The following is a 15,641-nucleotide window of genomic DNA, read 5'->3' as shown; positions in this document are numbered from 1 at the left end:
TTCCTTTAGCCCATAGTCTTTTTCATGCAGGCAGTGGGCATAAGGCTTCTGCCTTCTATATTTTCACTATCACTGTGAAATCCTAAACTGAAGTCCACACGAAGGAAAAGAATTAGCAAATGGACTGATTATCATTTTTAAAGTATTTCCAGGGAGGGAAAAGGAGGAAAAATAACAAAATAAAATGTTAAAATAAGTAAAGAAATAAATATTAAAAATAATAAATTAATACATGCAGGATATATAAAAGAAATGCCTGGCATATAACATGCACTCAATAAATGTGTTTTTGCTGTAAAAAATAATAAAATAAAATAAAATACTCCCATTCTTTGATTTTTAAAGAATTTGACTTTCTTGAAAATGCTTTCTGAAAAATAAAAAACTATTTAAACCTAAGAGGGATCTATGCTATCTGTTGCAGACTTTTACAATGTGCATATAAATGCATTCTATACATGCAAGGTAAAAAATAGGAAAAATAACAATAGTGATAATAACAACAGCTAATACTTAGTAATACCTCACTAAGTGCCAGGTGCTGTTCTAAGTGCTTTGAATATAATGACTTATTTAATCCTTACAAAACCCTATGAAGTAGTTACTATAATTATCCCCATTTACAGAAGAAGAAACTAAGGTAACAGTGAGATTAAGCAATTTTCCCAAGATCACACAAACTAATAGGCAGAGCCAGATTTAAACCCAGGCGGTCTGGCTCCAGCATTGATAATGTTAACCACTATGCAGTCCTGGTTATTAAGAAGTATTAAATAAGAATTGCTAAGTTATATGTTCAACAGTTTGGTTTGTTGGAGTTGTTTTTTTTTTTTTTTTACTACAGAATTTCATGGCTAAATCTATCCCTCTAGAAAGCTAATGCCAAATATGAGTGGATCATAGTAATTTTAGTAATTTTGCAAACTGAGTTTTTAGCATGGACACACCCTGCCTAAATGATACAAAAAGAGCTGGGGTATAGCAAAACTAGATGTTCTAGCATACTTCAAAAATACTTCTTAAATTTGTACCACTTTAAAAGCTCATTGCCAACTAAGCAAAAAAAGAAAGAAGGAAAGAAATACTTGACATTTTGGTATCTGTGATATTAAAAAGAACTAATATTTAATATTCGAGTGGCAACAGCTTGTAGAGTTTGCACACAACACCCACAGGGATTGATTTTTCTTTAAAACGGCCTTTAGGAGTCTGCCTTTCAAACAGCTGACACCTCCTTTCTGAGCATCCCTCTTTCCTGCCAGCAGCGCAGGGCACACTCTGAGTGCCACGGCAGACGACTAATTCTTCACCTTCAGGATTTGTCTATGCAAATAATGGAGAATGTGGGAAATTAAGAAAAATGTTATTTCCACTGAATCGACCTCAGTGTAATCTCTACTACTGAAAATGAATAGATGTCTTTAGAGGGCTTCTCTCCATATGCTCTCTCAGTCCCCGGCATGTACCATCCATAAGAGAAGATCATCATTACCTAATTGATCATCAGTCATTCCACACTATACCGAGGCCACATAATGACAAGTATACTGCTGCCTTGCATTTCTCCAGCATGACTAATTGTCACAGTACTAATTTACTCACCTGCGGAATCTTCATCTACCCCAGCCTGATGTCAAGAAGATGCATAATAATGGAATAAGGATTTTAAAATGCTAAATACTATGAAATATTTTACTTATATTCCAAAGAAAGCTTTCACCAAGCCATGTGTTAGGTGGCAGTTACTCATTGCTGCGGGGTGGGGAGAAAAGTGGTCACATAAACACTTACCTGGTAGAATAATAGGAGAAAAGCAAACAAATCTTTTCTGTAGAGAGAAAAAATCACTGATCGGATTACCCAAAACATGTTTCTTTTCTGCATTTATTCAGAGTGAATATACCAGTTTTATTATATTATATCCTACATTACAAAGCACTTCCTTTTTTGCTAGTATTATTTTTTTTAAATATATATTTTTCCTGTATCAGATAGCATGATGAAGGAATAAATTGTTAGATTTTTTTCAAGAACTGTGATAAGGTTTAGAATGGAGATATAGGCATGTATTACTTTAATTACACAAAATAGTAAACCAATTTGTGACATCTTTGCCAAGCAGTCTGACCAAAGGATTTTTTAAATGCTAGGTTGTATTCTTGAAAAATAATATTCGTCATGGAAAATTATAACCTACAAGTATAATAGCTGACGTTCTGAAATCCTGCACTGTGATATTAAGATATGTTTGATGCACCTGTGAAAATTACATAGAAACTTACATATGGCTGGTTGCTTATGATAGAAGTAAAATTTTGACATAAAGCCTAGGATTTTCTAAAGATATTTGAACAGAATTATTCATTTAATTCTCATATCTTATTAAATTCAAATTCTATACTACTTCATTAACCCATCCTGTGGTGTCATTAGGTCATAGGAGGAAAAAAATGTTTTCTGGTCAAGTTTGGGAAATACTAGATTAAAGATAGGGTTGTCACCATTGTTATGAAATTTCACTTCAGAAACTTCAGTATGCGAATATGCACTCTGAAGAGAGGCTGTATAGTCTTTTCAGCCTTATTTAACCCAGACCATCCCATCAGCATACCTCTAAAGCCACGAGTCTGAGTCTGCAGAATGGGCTTGGCATTGACTTACGCCTACACAGGTTCTCAATACATTCTCATGAAATTTCACCATATCCACTCAAATGAATTGCAATGGTCTGTGATATTCTTTGCCTTAGACTCATTCATCAGGATAAATATGGAAATAGAATCAGAAACACGAACCCATTTCTTCTAACCAGATCTCAGCCCACGTACCCAGAGGTAAAAGAGTAGTGAAATAATCCACTCTGGCATGTTGACCTACAACAATGCTATTACTTAAAATAGGATTTTTTAAGTGATAGAAAAAGGAGAAAGGAAAACAGCAGCTTCCTACTCAGCACATGACTACCGTTTAGTATTTCTGAAAGACCGTTCTCCTCATTTCAAAATTGATAGCCAACTTATTTTTGTTGTTTTGGTATTCAAATTTCTGTCCCCTTTTGCCAGAGCTTATTTACGCGAACACTGAATTTTAAGCATCTCTAAAAATGCTTGATATGTTATTATTCTTTCCAGATATCCTCTGAGAGCCAAGCAAAGAGCATTTAAGAAAGAAAGGAGGAATGAAGCTGGATACGGTGCAGTGAAAAAAAGCACTGGGAGAAGAGAAGTACCCACTGCCCAGGGACCAGACTGAGTCATCAGAATGAGAACTTACCGGTACTTCTTGCTACTCTTTTGGGTTGGTCAGCCCTACTCAACTTTCTCAACTTCATTATCTCAGAGGACTAGTGTTTTCCCAGCAAAGAAAAGGGCCTCGGAGCTCTCTGGGAACAGCAAGAATGAGCTGAATCGTTCGAAAAGGAGCTGGATGTGGAATCAGTTCTTTCTCCTGGAGGAATATACTGGATCTGATTATCAGTATGTGGGCAAGGTAGGATTCCACTGGGCGTTTTGGCATTCTGGTTTTAAAAGCCTGAAGAAGTTACTTCAAATAAATAGACGGGGAGGATGTGAACTATTCCCCAATACAGTAAGAATTGTTGCTTATCTGGTAAGATTTTTTTTCCACTTGAGTAGTTTCGGGAAGAAGACTGTAGCAAGAAGCTGAGAAATGTTAGCACTGCAACAAAGAAAGAGAAATGCTCCCGTGGAAAATAAAACACTCACAGCCATCCACACAGGATTATCAGAAATCCTTTAATTTTTACTTTAGTTTGAAAAATATGGTCCAGCATATTCTATAAAGTAGGAAGTATTAAAAATAGGAATAGAGCGAGCAAGCTGTAAGGAAAGGAAGTTTCCTTTTTCTCATTCGGAGAGCAAACATTTTTAGCTTTAGTCCTTTGGCCAGGTGCAGATTAAGTATTTCTTAACTCTGCTACCTACAGTGCCATCCATTCTCTGACCAAATGGAGCCCTTTGTCCTCAAAACTCACCACTGCCATAGATGTGTTTGTTGTTAGTGCTGCTGATGCTGCTGATGCTGTTTTGTCTTGTCTCAGATAATTGGCAAGAGCCGGGCATTTCGAAAGCCTGTGATTTAACTGTGGCAAGATTCGCAAAAGAGAAAAATGGTTATGGAGAGGTGCAATTTCCAAATATCATCTGACCATTTTATTGACTCCAGAAAGTAGAATGAGGAGGCATCACTTCTGATAGCCCTTACCGATTACTGGCGCTGAGTCAGGGAATCAGCATGGTTATCCTGTCACTGTGAGTTTCACTGGCATTTCATCATCAGCTACAGCCTTGTTGCAGAATATCTGCATACCACAAAGATGTTTTTAAAAACGGATACAGGTTTGCACTTTATAGGTTTTTTTTCCATAATACGGTAGTGATAAGAAAAATCATCATCATACATCCTTTACGTAATGAAACTGGGAAAGAACATAATAGAGATGACAAAATGTCTTTGTTGATGGTTACAGCTATGATTTTTGAACATTGATATTAGGATATCATGCAAATCATATAAATTTTGCAGATTCCAGGGGCTGCATAGTCACACTTCAATTTGTTATCAAATATCCGTGAATAGCTGTGGCCAAAATTCTCTTTAAGTATTTACTACTATAAATGAAGGGAAGCCGTTGGGCTGAGGTAACCAGGCATTGTTCCAGTCAAGTGAATTGTCAATGGGCAATAAGGGAGGAGAGGAAGTATTGAGTGAATGGGGTGAACAGTAACACAGATCCTCAAGGGTCTAGTCTTGTATTTGCTGTGAAATTCACATGCTATGTGACCACTGAAGACAGTCCACTTACCTGTACTTCACTCCATTTCTTTTGTGAAATTGAATACCACTACATTTATAGGGGAATGGTTATAAGAAATAATAATAATAATCTCATAATCTTTAAAGTACTTTCTTTAATACAAATAACACTCTCATAGTTTTTAAAAGTGTTTCGTCTAAATAATTGATACCCCTCTTTTTTGCTTTTTCTTCTCAAATAACAATACCATTATATACATATTTAAAAAAACAAACAAACATGTATTTTTAGAGAAAGGCCAAGATATTTCAGGAAGCGGCAATGGATAAAACCACATAGGAATTCAGTTTTGTGAGCATAATCGTGAGAGGTAATTTTACCATGTGGAATAGTCATGAGCTGCAGACTCAAGCGACTCCAAGGCCGCATCACTATTTTGCCAAGTGCCAGTTGTGTAGCTCAGGGCAGGTTATTAACCTTTCCAGGCTTTAGTTTTTCCATCTGGAAAAAGCATGCAGTGATGCCGTCCTCATAGAATTGCAGTGTCATTTAAGTGAGATGAGAACTAGTGGCTGGCACATAGTAGGTGCATAAGGAAGTTGTCATTATTGGTGAACTACCCATTGTATACACTCTATTAAATCTACCAGTAATTCATTGACATGGCATATTGATTTTTATATCATTGCAAAAGGAAAGTGAGGTAATTAATGGATCTCTCAGTGGATGGAAAATGTAGAGAGTGGCCAAAATCCCTTCATAATCACTGCTTCAATTTGATCAGTTGGATTTTAGATATTTTATTGGCAGCAAGAAAAATCTCCCTACCTTCCCCTCCCCTACTTCCATAACACATAAAAGTTACGGGGAAAAAAGTTAAGGGTGATTATTGAAATTGTCATAGTTGCCAGCACTGCTTCATCAGATGTGTGTAAGAGCTATTGTTGCACAATCGATAGGGCATTTTCCCATCTTTGGAGTTATGTTGTATCAACAGACAAAAGGATTAGGTTATAAAGGGTTTTTTACTACAATTATAAATAAACAAAAAAATAATTAATTTTTAAAAAGTTTGGGTTCCTCATGTGGCATCAAGTTGGTCCACTTTTAATAGACTTGGATTAAAACAGATACCTGATGAGATTATCTACATCTACAAGGTCAGGAAACTATTTAAAAAAAAATTTTTTTTTTCAAGATCAGGCTATTGCAGAGGTTCCAACATTTTCTTGGGTCACAGTGTCATTAATGTTTCAGTATTTTTCACAGTGCCCTTAGGCCAAAAGAAATAGGTCCAAACAACTTAATTAGTGTTTGTGTTCTAAAATATAAATAACCATTTGACAAAAATCCATATCAATTAACACAAAAAAAATAAATTTTTATTTCATTCTTAAATAACCACAGTTATTTCCCAATGGAAGGTGTGTGCCTAATGGGCACTGTGCAACTTCATAGTTTGGACTCAGCCGCCTGGATTCCTTTTCCACATTGATTTTTGCACTGTACTTGCTTTCCATCGTAAGTGCTGGGGGAAACCCAGCCTCATAAATACACGACATCGAGAAAAGGAATATAGCACCACCTACTGTTGAAACTGTGAACTACCATTACACAAGGTGTCTGACGACCTCAAATGGTTGCATTACTTCTCTGGAAGTTTTAAAATATTTCCTGGTGCCCAAATGAATTGGGCACCCCAAGGTGCTTCATTGCACTCTCTGGGAACCGTCAGATAGTTAGATTGCCATATAAAGGCATACAAAGGCTAATAGAATCTTAAATTATGCTGTTAGCCCTACTAAATAATGATTACTTACAGCCCATTCTTGATGCCTGAAACCGAAAGGATTGATTTGTACATATAATAGATAGAATCGTTAACTGAGGAAAAGTAATGCAGTTGAGCAAATAGCTCTTAAAGTAGAAGAAAGACGTTTTTACATTATAAACATCTCTTTATATTTGTATTTGTGTTCATTGGTTTTGATTATCTTGGGTTAAGTCAAGAGGACAGTGAAGAAAATGTCAGAACAGGTATGGAAGCAAAGGGCTATCAGATGTCTGAGGAGGAAAAAAAAAATAGGCTTGCATGAGCATCCAAGAAGCAGCAGATGACAGTCTGGAGGCTGGATGACCACCAGGTAAAGAGACAAGATTATATTTAAAACTCGAAGCACAAACGTAGGCTGTAAGACCTTCCTCCTCTTCTTGTCTTAATACTCCTCAGCATTTCACTGTGTCCTGTGGCCAATAAGATTAACACAGAAACATGGACTCTGCAGGGTTAAGGAGGTATGCACTTATTTTGGATAGAAGTGGATAAGGGCAATTATAGCCAAAACACTGACAACCCAAACTCTGATCTATGAGAAAAACTTAGCCCCTCTACTCACCTAAAATGATCATGGCAGGTAGGGGTAATAAGGTAGGAAAAAATGGTCCTATCTTAGGTAAGGGTTTGTGAGTTTAAGATATAGATGCAGAGACAGATAAGGAATATGATTTTTTTCTAAAATATATGACCATTTGGGGGCAACTTTTAGCTAAGTTAACATAAGCCGCTTCTGTATCACCTGGGAGTTATTTAAATATGCAGAATCTTTCACCCCACCTGAGAAACTGTGTTTCAGCAAGACCCTCAGATTACAATTAGAGAAATGTTGTTTTTAAAATGCTTTGCCTGGGTCTCACCTCCTCCAGATTCTGATTTAGATAGTTTTTAATTAAGTACTTAATGATTCCAATATGTGGCAAAATTTGAGAACCACTGTTCTAGGAGATTATTATTGACAGTAATAATAATAAAATGTGGCTAGCTCAGTGCTAAAGTGGGCATCCACAAAGTATTATAGAAATTTAAAAGAGGGAGACAGCTGGGCTTGGGGTTCAGCAGAGCTTCCCGAAAGAGGTGATGATGTTGGAAAAACTCCTTAAAGGAAGAGCAGGCGTTAGCTCACACTGCAGAGGGAGAATCACCTGTACTTGCCAATTAATTGTATACAGAAGCCAAAGGAGAGAAAGCAGGAGGTTCAGAGAATTTTAAATAGAAATCAGGATATTGAAATTGTCACTAATGCCGGCACAGAAAACAGAAAGAGGTGCGTATTTTCTCATCAAGGGTTAAAGGAAAGAGTATATAGTTTTATACAAAATCCACTTGTGTTATCTTTGGCTTATGTAAGATTAATAGAAAAATAAGAAGAAAGCATCATAATTTCACAGTTTCAGAAAACACCATGCCCCTCCTGCTGACTTGACATAATATAGCAATTCTTTGATGATGATTGGTGTATAGTGTAAGTTCAATAAGAAAGAAGAACATAGGTAGATATAAATTAGATTTTGAAGACATGAGCATTCATTAATAGAGAGATGAATGTATTTAAAATCTCAGAACTATGCGTAATTCTAATCAAAAGATTCACAAATTATCAGCAAACAGCCCACAGCAATGCTTTATTTCCTTGTGTCTCCCACTTTATCCTTCATAATGTCTTCCCCTTCCACATAATGTGTACATAACACTCATCTCCATTAGAAGCATTCGAGATGCTTCTATTTTTAGGAGCATCCCAGGAGACCTGTTTTTATTGAATTTGATAAACTGTATATTTTCACAGATATTTTCTGATGCTAGCTTTTTGGAAATTGGTCATAGTTTTCTTCTGGGGAGCTTTCCCAAAAATTGTTATGCTGTGCTTTTTTAAATATCATGAAACTATAATGTATAGGTCTTCCTAGTATGCCTTTCTCTTGAGTCTTTAAAATTAATGTCTACACAATTCAACGAAGCCACTGTTAGTATAATTAGACAGTAATATTTTAATGGCCCATAAAAATAAAAGTTGTCAGCCATATATACCTTTATTTGTTCCTATAATTACAGGATCCAAATTCAGTAAACATGAAGCAATATTTTACACATTATGAAAGACCATTTAAAAGATTCTGTCATTAAAATATTGCTTTCTTATATTTCTATTATTTTTCTTTCTGAAAAGAACATACTTGAGAATAGAAACCTCCAGATGCTAATTTGATAGGTGATTCAGAGACTCATTTAACCACTATCACTTCGAGCAGCAGCATCAGATTAAAACATCATCATAGCTAACATTTACTGAGCATTCTTTTGTTCCAGACACTCTGCTAAGTGCTTCAGGTGTATTATCTCGTTGGACCTTCACAGTGACCTTAATGCCCAGATGTTATTTACATTCCTCTTTTACAGATGAGTAAACTAAGGCTTGGAGCAGTGAGGTAGTTTAGCCCAAAGTCTCACATCGCTAGAAATTAGCTGTCTGCCTCTGTCTGGCTTCATAACTGCTCAGTTATATGCCACACTCCATACAGCCACTACTTCGCAGAGCCATTGTGAGGCACTAATGAAAAAACAGACACAGAGCATGCCTTGGCATTCAATGACTGCATTCAGCACCATACTACAAATACCTACTGACAACCCGCTGCGTGAAAACTAAGAGTAGAGAGAAAAAGAATTTTTTTTAAAAGACTACTTTTAAAGAGCTACACAAATATGTTTGCATGAATATTTTGTGCATTCCTTTTACTTTTTCCTGATTTTCATTTCCAGAACATACCAGTGATATTCAAAATAGTTACCTGTGATTATTTTAAAATTAGATGTGCAGTTAGTGGCCTTTTTGGTCATTATGATGAAAAAATGTCTTTTCTTTTTATTTCCCCTGATAAACTCTAAACTTCTGTTCTGGTTCAATGACCTGCAATAATCTTTTTTACTTGAGTCAGGACAAGTGCCTTGGGCACATCTTTCTTCTTTATCGTTTAAATTTAATGCTCAGCCATTTAACATTTTTATATTAAAACTGGTTAGTGTATTTAAGAGAATGTGCATTCATTCGGTAGTTGAATGTACTTTTTAAAAATGTTTCAAGGAGTAACTTCTCAACTGCCAATATTGGTAGTACTCCTCGTTTCATTTCCACTGTCGGCCAACTAATTTTCCTCCCTTACTAACAAAAGCTTCAATTTGCTATTTGATGCTAAGAAAATGCTCCGTGTAACAGCAATTCTTTCTGTGTCTTATTGTTGCTCATGGGGAGAGAACGGTTAGAATGTCTAACTTTGGTCGCAAATCTAAAGGCAACTTGTGGCTCCCAGGGACACAGGGAGTAAAATATAGAAAGCCATCAAGGACCCAATCCAGAGTCGCCAACGTCCAAGTCATCATGCCTGTGGAATCCTGTATCCTTCTACCCATAATTCAAGTTGTTCAACAAAATGGAGGGATGACGGTGAATATAAGAGAGTTTAGGGTTCAGGTTCTTTTTTACCTCCGTGCTCCACAAGTCAAACAGAGCTAGAGGTTGTTGGAAGGTTATAGAGACTCTACATGCTCATTATAACAAAATCTAGCCAACGAACATTGTTAAGCATTTCTTTCCTGATTGCCTTAACTTATTTGTACTTATTAAACCACGTAGAAATTGATTTGCATCGGTTCTTCATTTTTTGGTCATATATGGGTCTGCCAAAGCAGATGGAAATATAAATATACAGAATTCCAACATCCTAGTTTATATATCCTTTAAAATCGAAATCTCTAATTATCATTTTAACGAAGTTTTATTTCAAAAATCAGATTAAAAATCTCTGACATTTTGGTAATCAATGGTTAATACCTTAAACCATGATTATTTTCAGTTCCATTGATATGAATGACAGAATTAATACATTATTTTAAATATGTACATACTGTAACCAGAATTACAAATTTAACTTTAAGAGGGCCCTACCTCTGTAGTCAAAATTAAAGATATCTTCCTAATGCTCTACCCTTTTTTACCAGAAATAAACAGATTTTGAGTAAGGGTCCTGCCTTTGATAGCCTTCATCAAATTTAGAGATTATATTTAGATGTTATTGTGTCCTTGGAAACTCAAGGAGGCATCTCTTTCTGTGTCTATGAAGGCCGCTGGTAGCAAACCTCACCTTCCTATAAGTTTACATGTCAGTCGCTATGTAATATAATCCTCATGAGCGTGCTAAGTATATCAGTATTCTTTGCAAACCCATCTTTCCATCTGGAATTGAAAAAGAGGCTAAATGTATAGAATTCCCCATAAGAGAATGAGAAAAAGATTTTTTTCTTATTGCCATTATTGATAAATAAGTAAAAGTAACAAGTGCTCTCAATATGAGGCATTGAGCTGAAATTACGTGACCTGCAATAAGAAGAAAAGCAGCATCCCAAAATATTTCACAGGAAAAATATTTATAGTTTCTTCCAGCTTTCCATTCACAGAGCATACATGTGCACAAGAAGAGAGAGGCATTTTAAAAGGTTTAAATGTATACATGTCTGAAATATATGAATAAATATTTTAGGTGAATTGGTGTATTTCAAAAGTCCTGAGGGCAGTAATAAAGGCATAACAAAGAGCTTGAAATATCATTCTGTATGTGGGATTTAATGCTGACTAGAGGGAACGAAGATTGGAGTTAAGAAGGCAATTGAAGAAGTTATCTCGGCTATGGCATTTCGAATAGATTTGGAGAGAAAATGCTTTTCATTCATTCAACAATTACTCACCAGAGTGTAAAGTTAATAGCATAGGCAGCCTGCCTGTGTTCCAGCCCCAGCTACCTGGGTAAATCCAAGCAAGTTATTTAACTTCTCTCTGCCCTCCATTTCTTCAACTGTCATAAGGGGACTAATAAACATACTGAGGTGAGGATTAAATAAGTTAATATGCAGAAAGGGCTTAGAATGGGGCCTGGAATATCACACTCACTAGTAAGGTACTAAAAGGAAGACCAGTACAAGGCAGGCAGGAGCCCTGCTATCAAGTGCACCTCCAAGGAACAGAAAAGCGAAGAGAAGAACCAAAGGTGATGATTTCACTAATGTTCTGTCTCCTTCTGTGAAACCAAGTTTGATGGGCCAGACAATGGTGCCCAAGCAACTAAGGCATCTACAAATGTGATGAATCAGCACAATCCAGCAAGCTAAGCATATATAAAAATATCAAGAATTATATTAAGAATTATAAATATTTCTTTATTATCTCAACAAAGCGAAAAATAAAATGTACACTTAAAATCATGTTATTTGATGATCTGGCTAACACTTTTAGATCTTCCTGTTAAGGCTATTTATCATTTTATTTTAAACATCATCACTTTATACCACAGTTTGGGGTTTATGAGTTTGTATTATTTAACTTGCTGTGAAACGTTAAGAGTCTGGTTAGGTCTTGCTTTTTTTTTCCCCTCCGCAATAAAAAGTTTAATGCTTCCAGCAATTCTAAAAATTACTATTGTACTTCAAGTATACTAATATATTCAGTTGAAATTATCACAGTTAAGTTGGAAATATATAATAATATCCTTGTGTTATTAAATTAAAATTTTATTGAGAAAATTAGTCTTGATTTGGTTAATTACCTTAAATGCTTCAGCTTTTTAGAGCAAAATAATAAATTTCTCGTTTAAGTTTGAACTTTGACCTTCAATATATTGAGTAATGTTTTATATTGGGTCCCAAGGATGCATTTTAAATTAGTATTTTGTATATTGAATTTAAACCTTCAAATAATTATATCTTCATAAACTCTTCAAGACCCTAGACTACATGTCTTGCTCATCTTTGTATCCTTAAAGGTAACTAGCATAGATTTTGTACATTGGAAATGGCCAAATAGTACTTGAATTAAGCTGCAATGATGACAAAAGATAAAAATCTGCGGTATTATCTAAAAAGTGCTTCCCAATTTATTGATCTGGATGGTTTGATATGAACATCATTGATAGTGGTTTGTGTCACTGGATTGACAACTGAAAATCTAGTCTTTAATGTTCAGGGATATATTAGATAGTAAACATATAAATCAAATTTATTATGAAAGTCTTTCCATGGAAACTGCCTCTGAAAATTTTGCATGAAAATGACACAAATATTTATGATATAATAGGAGAAAAGTCAAGCTTTCTTGGTGCAAACTAAAGAAACTAAAGACAACACAGCTATATGTACATGAACTAACAAGAAAGAAAAAAAGAAAATATATAGGAAATAATATTATAAAATTTGGTTTCTTTAAGACTTTTACAAATAAAGTTCAGAAATTATTTAGACTCTCAGTAGAAGAAAGTTTGAAACAAAATGAGAATAAGCCACAGTTAACCAATAGAAAACAAGTTTCTTTTTCTTAAAATTCCTAAGAGGCTACATTGTACAGACAATTTAACTGTTCAGTAAAAGAAAAAATCATTTAAGATCTGAGAACACTAATTACAATGATTCACAAAAAAATCAGCTGTAGAGAAAAACATAATAATACAGGGAGAGAGAAATTCTATATAATGACTAATTCCTTTTTTACCAACTATATGTTCTTATAATCAACATATTTTTAGTTCTCACAGGAAAAATAATCATTTCTTGAGAATAATCTCATTTTAACTCTTTCTACCAATTATGAGTAAAATTCAGAAGAGAAATATGAAAGAGGAGATACAAAGAAAATTTTGCTTTAAAATGCAGTTATGTAAAACTTTAGTATACTTTATTGTTTTCTTTTCATAAATTGGGAAGCATAAGAATCTGGCTCATTTCCTTACTTAATCTGTAGCCAAGGGCTTCTTCTTTTTTCTTTTTTCTTTTCTTTGTTTTTTTTTTTTTTTCCATTGAGGACAGATAACCTCCAGGAAGTGAACTTCCCTGTAGACATCAAGGAAAGTAATTTTTGTATTTGCATCTTCTCTAAGTTTGCATTTATCTCCGAATACGTTTTTAAAATTGAAAATAAAGAAATCAAATAAGTAAGAATGGATTTTAAGAAATTACTTTCCTATCCTTTTTGTAGCTTGAGTATTCCATCTATCCTCCAACTATGTTTCATGTAAAAAGAATAAAAGGGAGCTATGTACCTTGTGTTCAAACTATAATCTTGGTGATTACCTATCCACCTGCCTCTTAAAGGGAAATAGTTTTAAAAACAAATAAGGAAAATTAGGTGACTTGGGCAAACTTGAGTGGCAGTACTTTATTCAGTTTTATCTCCTATTCAACAGTCAGAGGTCACGAACTTGAGTTTTAAAACGACAATGGGGCAGTCAGAATCTTTACTGTGGAGCAAACCATTAAGTAACTTCTAAAGAAGGGGAGGGTGCAGGATGGGGAGGTGGGAACAGAAGAGAAAGCACAACACGAGGGAACTCATCCCCTGGCAGGTGAAGAGGCATCATAGATTGCTGTTTGGTAGTGTTTCATTGCAGAAGACTTGTAACGCATAAGGAGCAATGATAATAGTCTCTCATATTTTGTCAGGTGCTACAGTTCACGCGGTGCTCTCGCATGTACGAGCGTTCCTCCAGTGATTCACATAAGCTCCCTTCCACGAGAGCAGGACTCGGTCCTTTTGGGTGTGAGGAAACAGAATGCCAGAGGGGTTAAGAGACCACAGTGCCATTGGCAGCAGAGGGCCAAAGCTGGGCTGGAGTCCAGCTCTTTTGATGTGTTTAAGTCTAACAGTCATCCCTTTACCACATTATTAAGATATTAAAGTAGCAGAGAGTACTTCAGACACAGTGGGCAAATGAAACCAGAACATAAATGCTCAGGAGATGGAGCGCTCAAGTTCATGGCGCTAACATCACCATGAGGACACTTTACCTGGCATGGCTGTTGGGACAGTACACATGTCTCTTTACTGAAAAATAAGTTTTTCAAATCATTTATGAGCTGGTTTCCAAGCAAGAAAAACTAATAAATGAGCTCCTAATCTCTCTTAGAATTGCTCACCATTATTTCCTTGACAGTGTGAGTAGATTACATAATTCAGTTTAATCTTCTTTACTGAGTACATACAGGATACTTGAGAATTATAAATTTGAATAATAGTCCCTCTCTCAAGCAAACTACTTATTTTATAAAGATATGGCTTTAACTTTTTAGATCCTAAGTAAGAGTCAGCATAAGATTATTATATTCAATATGTTTTTTTTTTTTTATCTTTGAAGAAAAACACAATTTGAGAAAAGTCCATTAGCTAGTGAGGACATCATTTTTTTTTTTAATTTCTACCATTCGAATCAAGTCCCAAATGTCTGCATTTATCTATTAATATTTTCTTCTGAAGTGTAGATGTAGTGTCAGTTAGAGGGGGAGAGGATGAGAAAGGACAGGGTGTGTGTGTGTGTGTGTGTGTGTGTGTGTGTGTGTGTGTGTGTGTCCTTAGATTTGGCAATTGTTGAAGAGATTGCACTATAAGGCAAAAAAGTAGGATTGTAACTGGTGAGTTACAACACCTTACTAAATCAATTTTTGACTGGGTGTCTCACTCTCAACTTGATTTACCACTGGCTTTTTGAAAATGAAAATGTTAGACTAAGCAGGAGCTGAGACTAATGTCTCAGTTTGCCAAAGGCCTTGGACTTCCAGAGCCAAGCAAAAGTCAGTAAACAAAGCCTTTTTGGGGAAATAACTTCATGCAGTGCATAAACCAAAAGGCATTTGTTTAATTGATAAATCCCAAACGGACAATAACATCTATTACAATTTGTATCATTTGTGCCAATAGAATTTACAAACAATTTAGCCTGGGGTCTAATATAATAAATACAATGAATCCAGAAACATTGTAATCATCACGGAAAGTATTGTTTGGCAGTATGGTCTCATGCTAACAAAGATAGACTTGGGAGTCAGGCAGACCTTGGTACCTTTCGCTGCCCTGCCCTTAACTTCGGGTAAGTTACTTAACCTCCCTGACCTGAGTTCCTCTGAAAAAAATGGAGAAAGTGAAGTTTCTCTCCTGGAGTCCCTGTGAGACTTAACTGGTGTAACACATGGTGCTCTCTGGCAGTACATGACACG

At 35.5% G+C, this 15,641-nt stretch overlaps 1 protein-coding gene and 1 long non-coding RNA gene across 3 annotated transcripts in view; one reads left to right on the top strand and one right to left on the bottom strand.

Moving 5' to 3' along the window:
* The window catches only part of CDH6 (cadherin 6), a 118,016-nt gene that overhangs the window by 63,232 nt on the left and 39,143 nt on the right, over positions 1 to 15,641 (top strand). For both annotated transcript variants that reach the window (XM_016138298.2, XM_036225335.1), the window contains exon 2: positions 3,132 to 3,489. In XM_016138298.2, the coding sequence (XP_015993784.2) occupies positions 3,262 to 3,489 (228 nt within the window). In that variant the 5' untranslated portion in view covers positions 3,132 to 3,261. The remainder of the gene's footprint in view (positions 1 to 3,131; positions 3,490 to 15,641) is intronic.
* On the bottom strand, positions 822 to 4,939 carry LOC118606427. The gene is made up of 2 exons (XR_004952381.1): positions 4,225 to 4,939; positions 822 to 4,102 (listed from the first exon to the last, which is right to left on the bottom strand). It is a non-coding gene; the product is annotated as an uncharacterized LOC118606427 (long non-coding RNA).

This window comes from Rousettus aegyptiacus, unplaced genomic scaffold (genome assembly GCF_014176215.1).
Source record: "Rousettus aegyptiacus isolate mRouAeg1 unplaced genomic scaffold, mRouAeg1.p scaffold_m13_p_8, whole genome shotgun sequence".
In the NCBI taxonomy this organism is placed as follows: domain Eukaryota; kingdom Metazoa; phylum Chordata; class Mammalia; order Chiroptera; family Pteropodidae; genus Rousettus; species Rousettus aegyptiacus.
The sequence above is the reverse complement of the archived record's forward strand: the minus strand, read 5'-3'. Positions and strand labels throughout refer to the sequence as shown.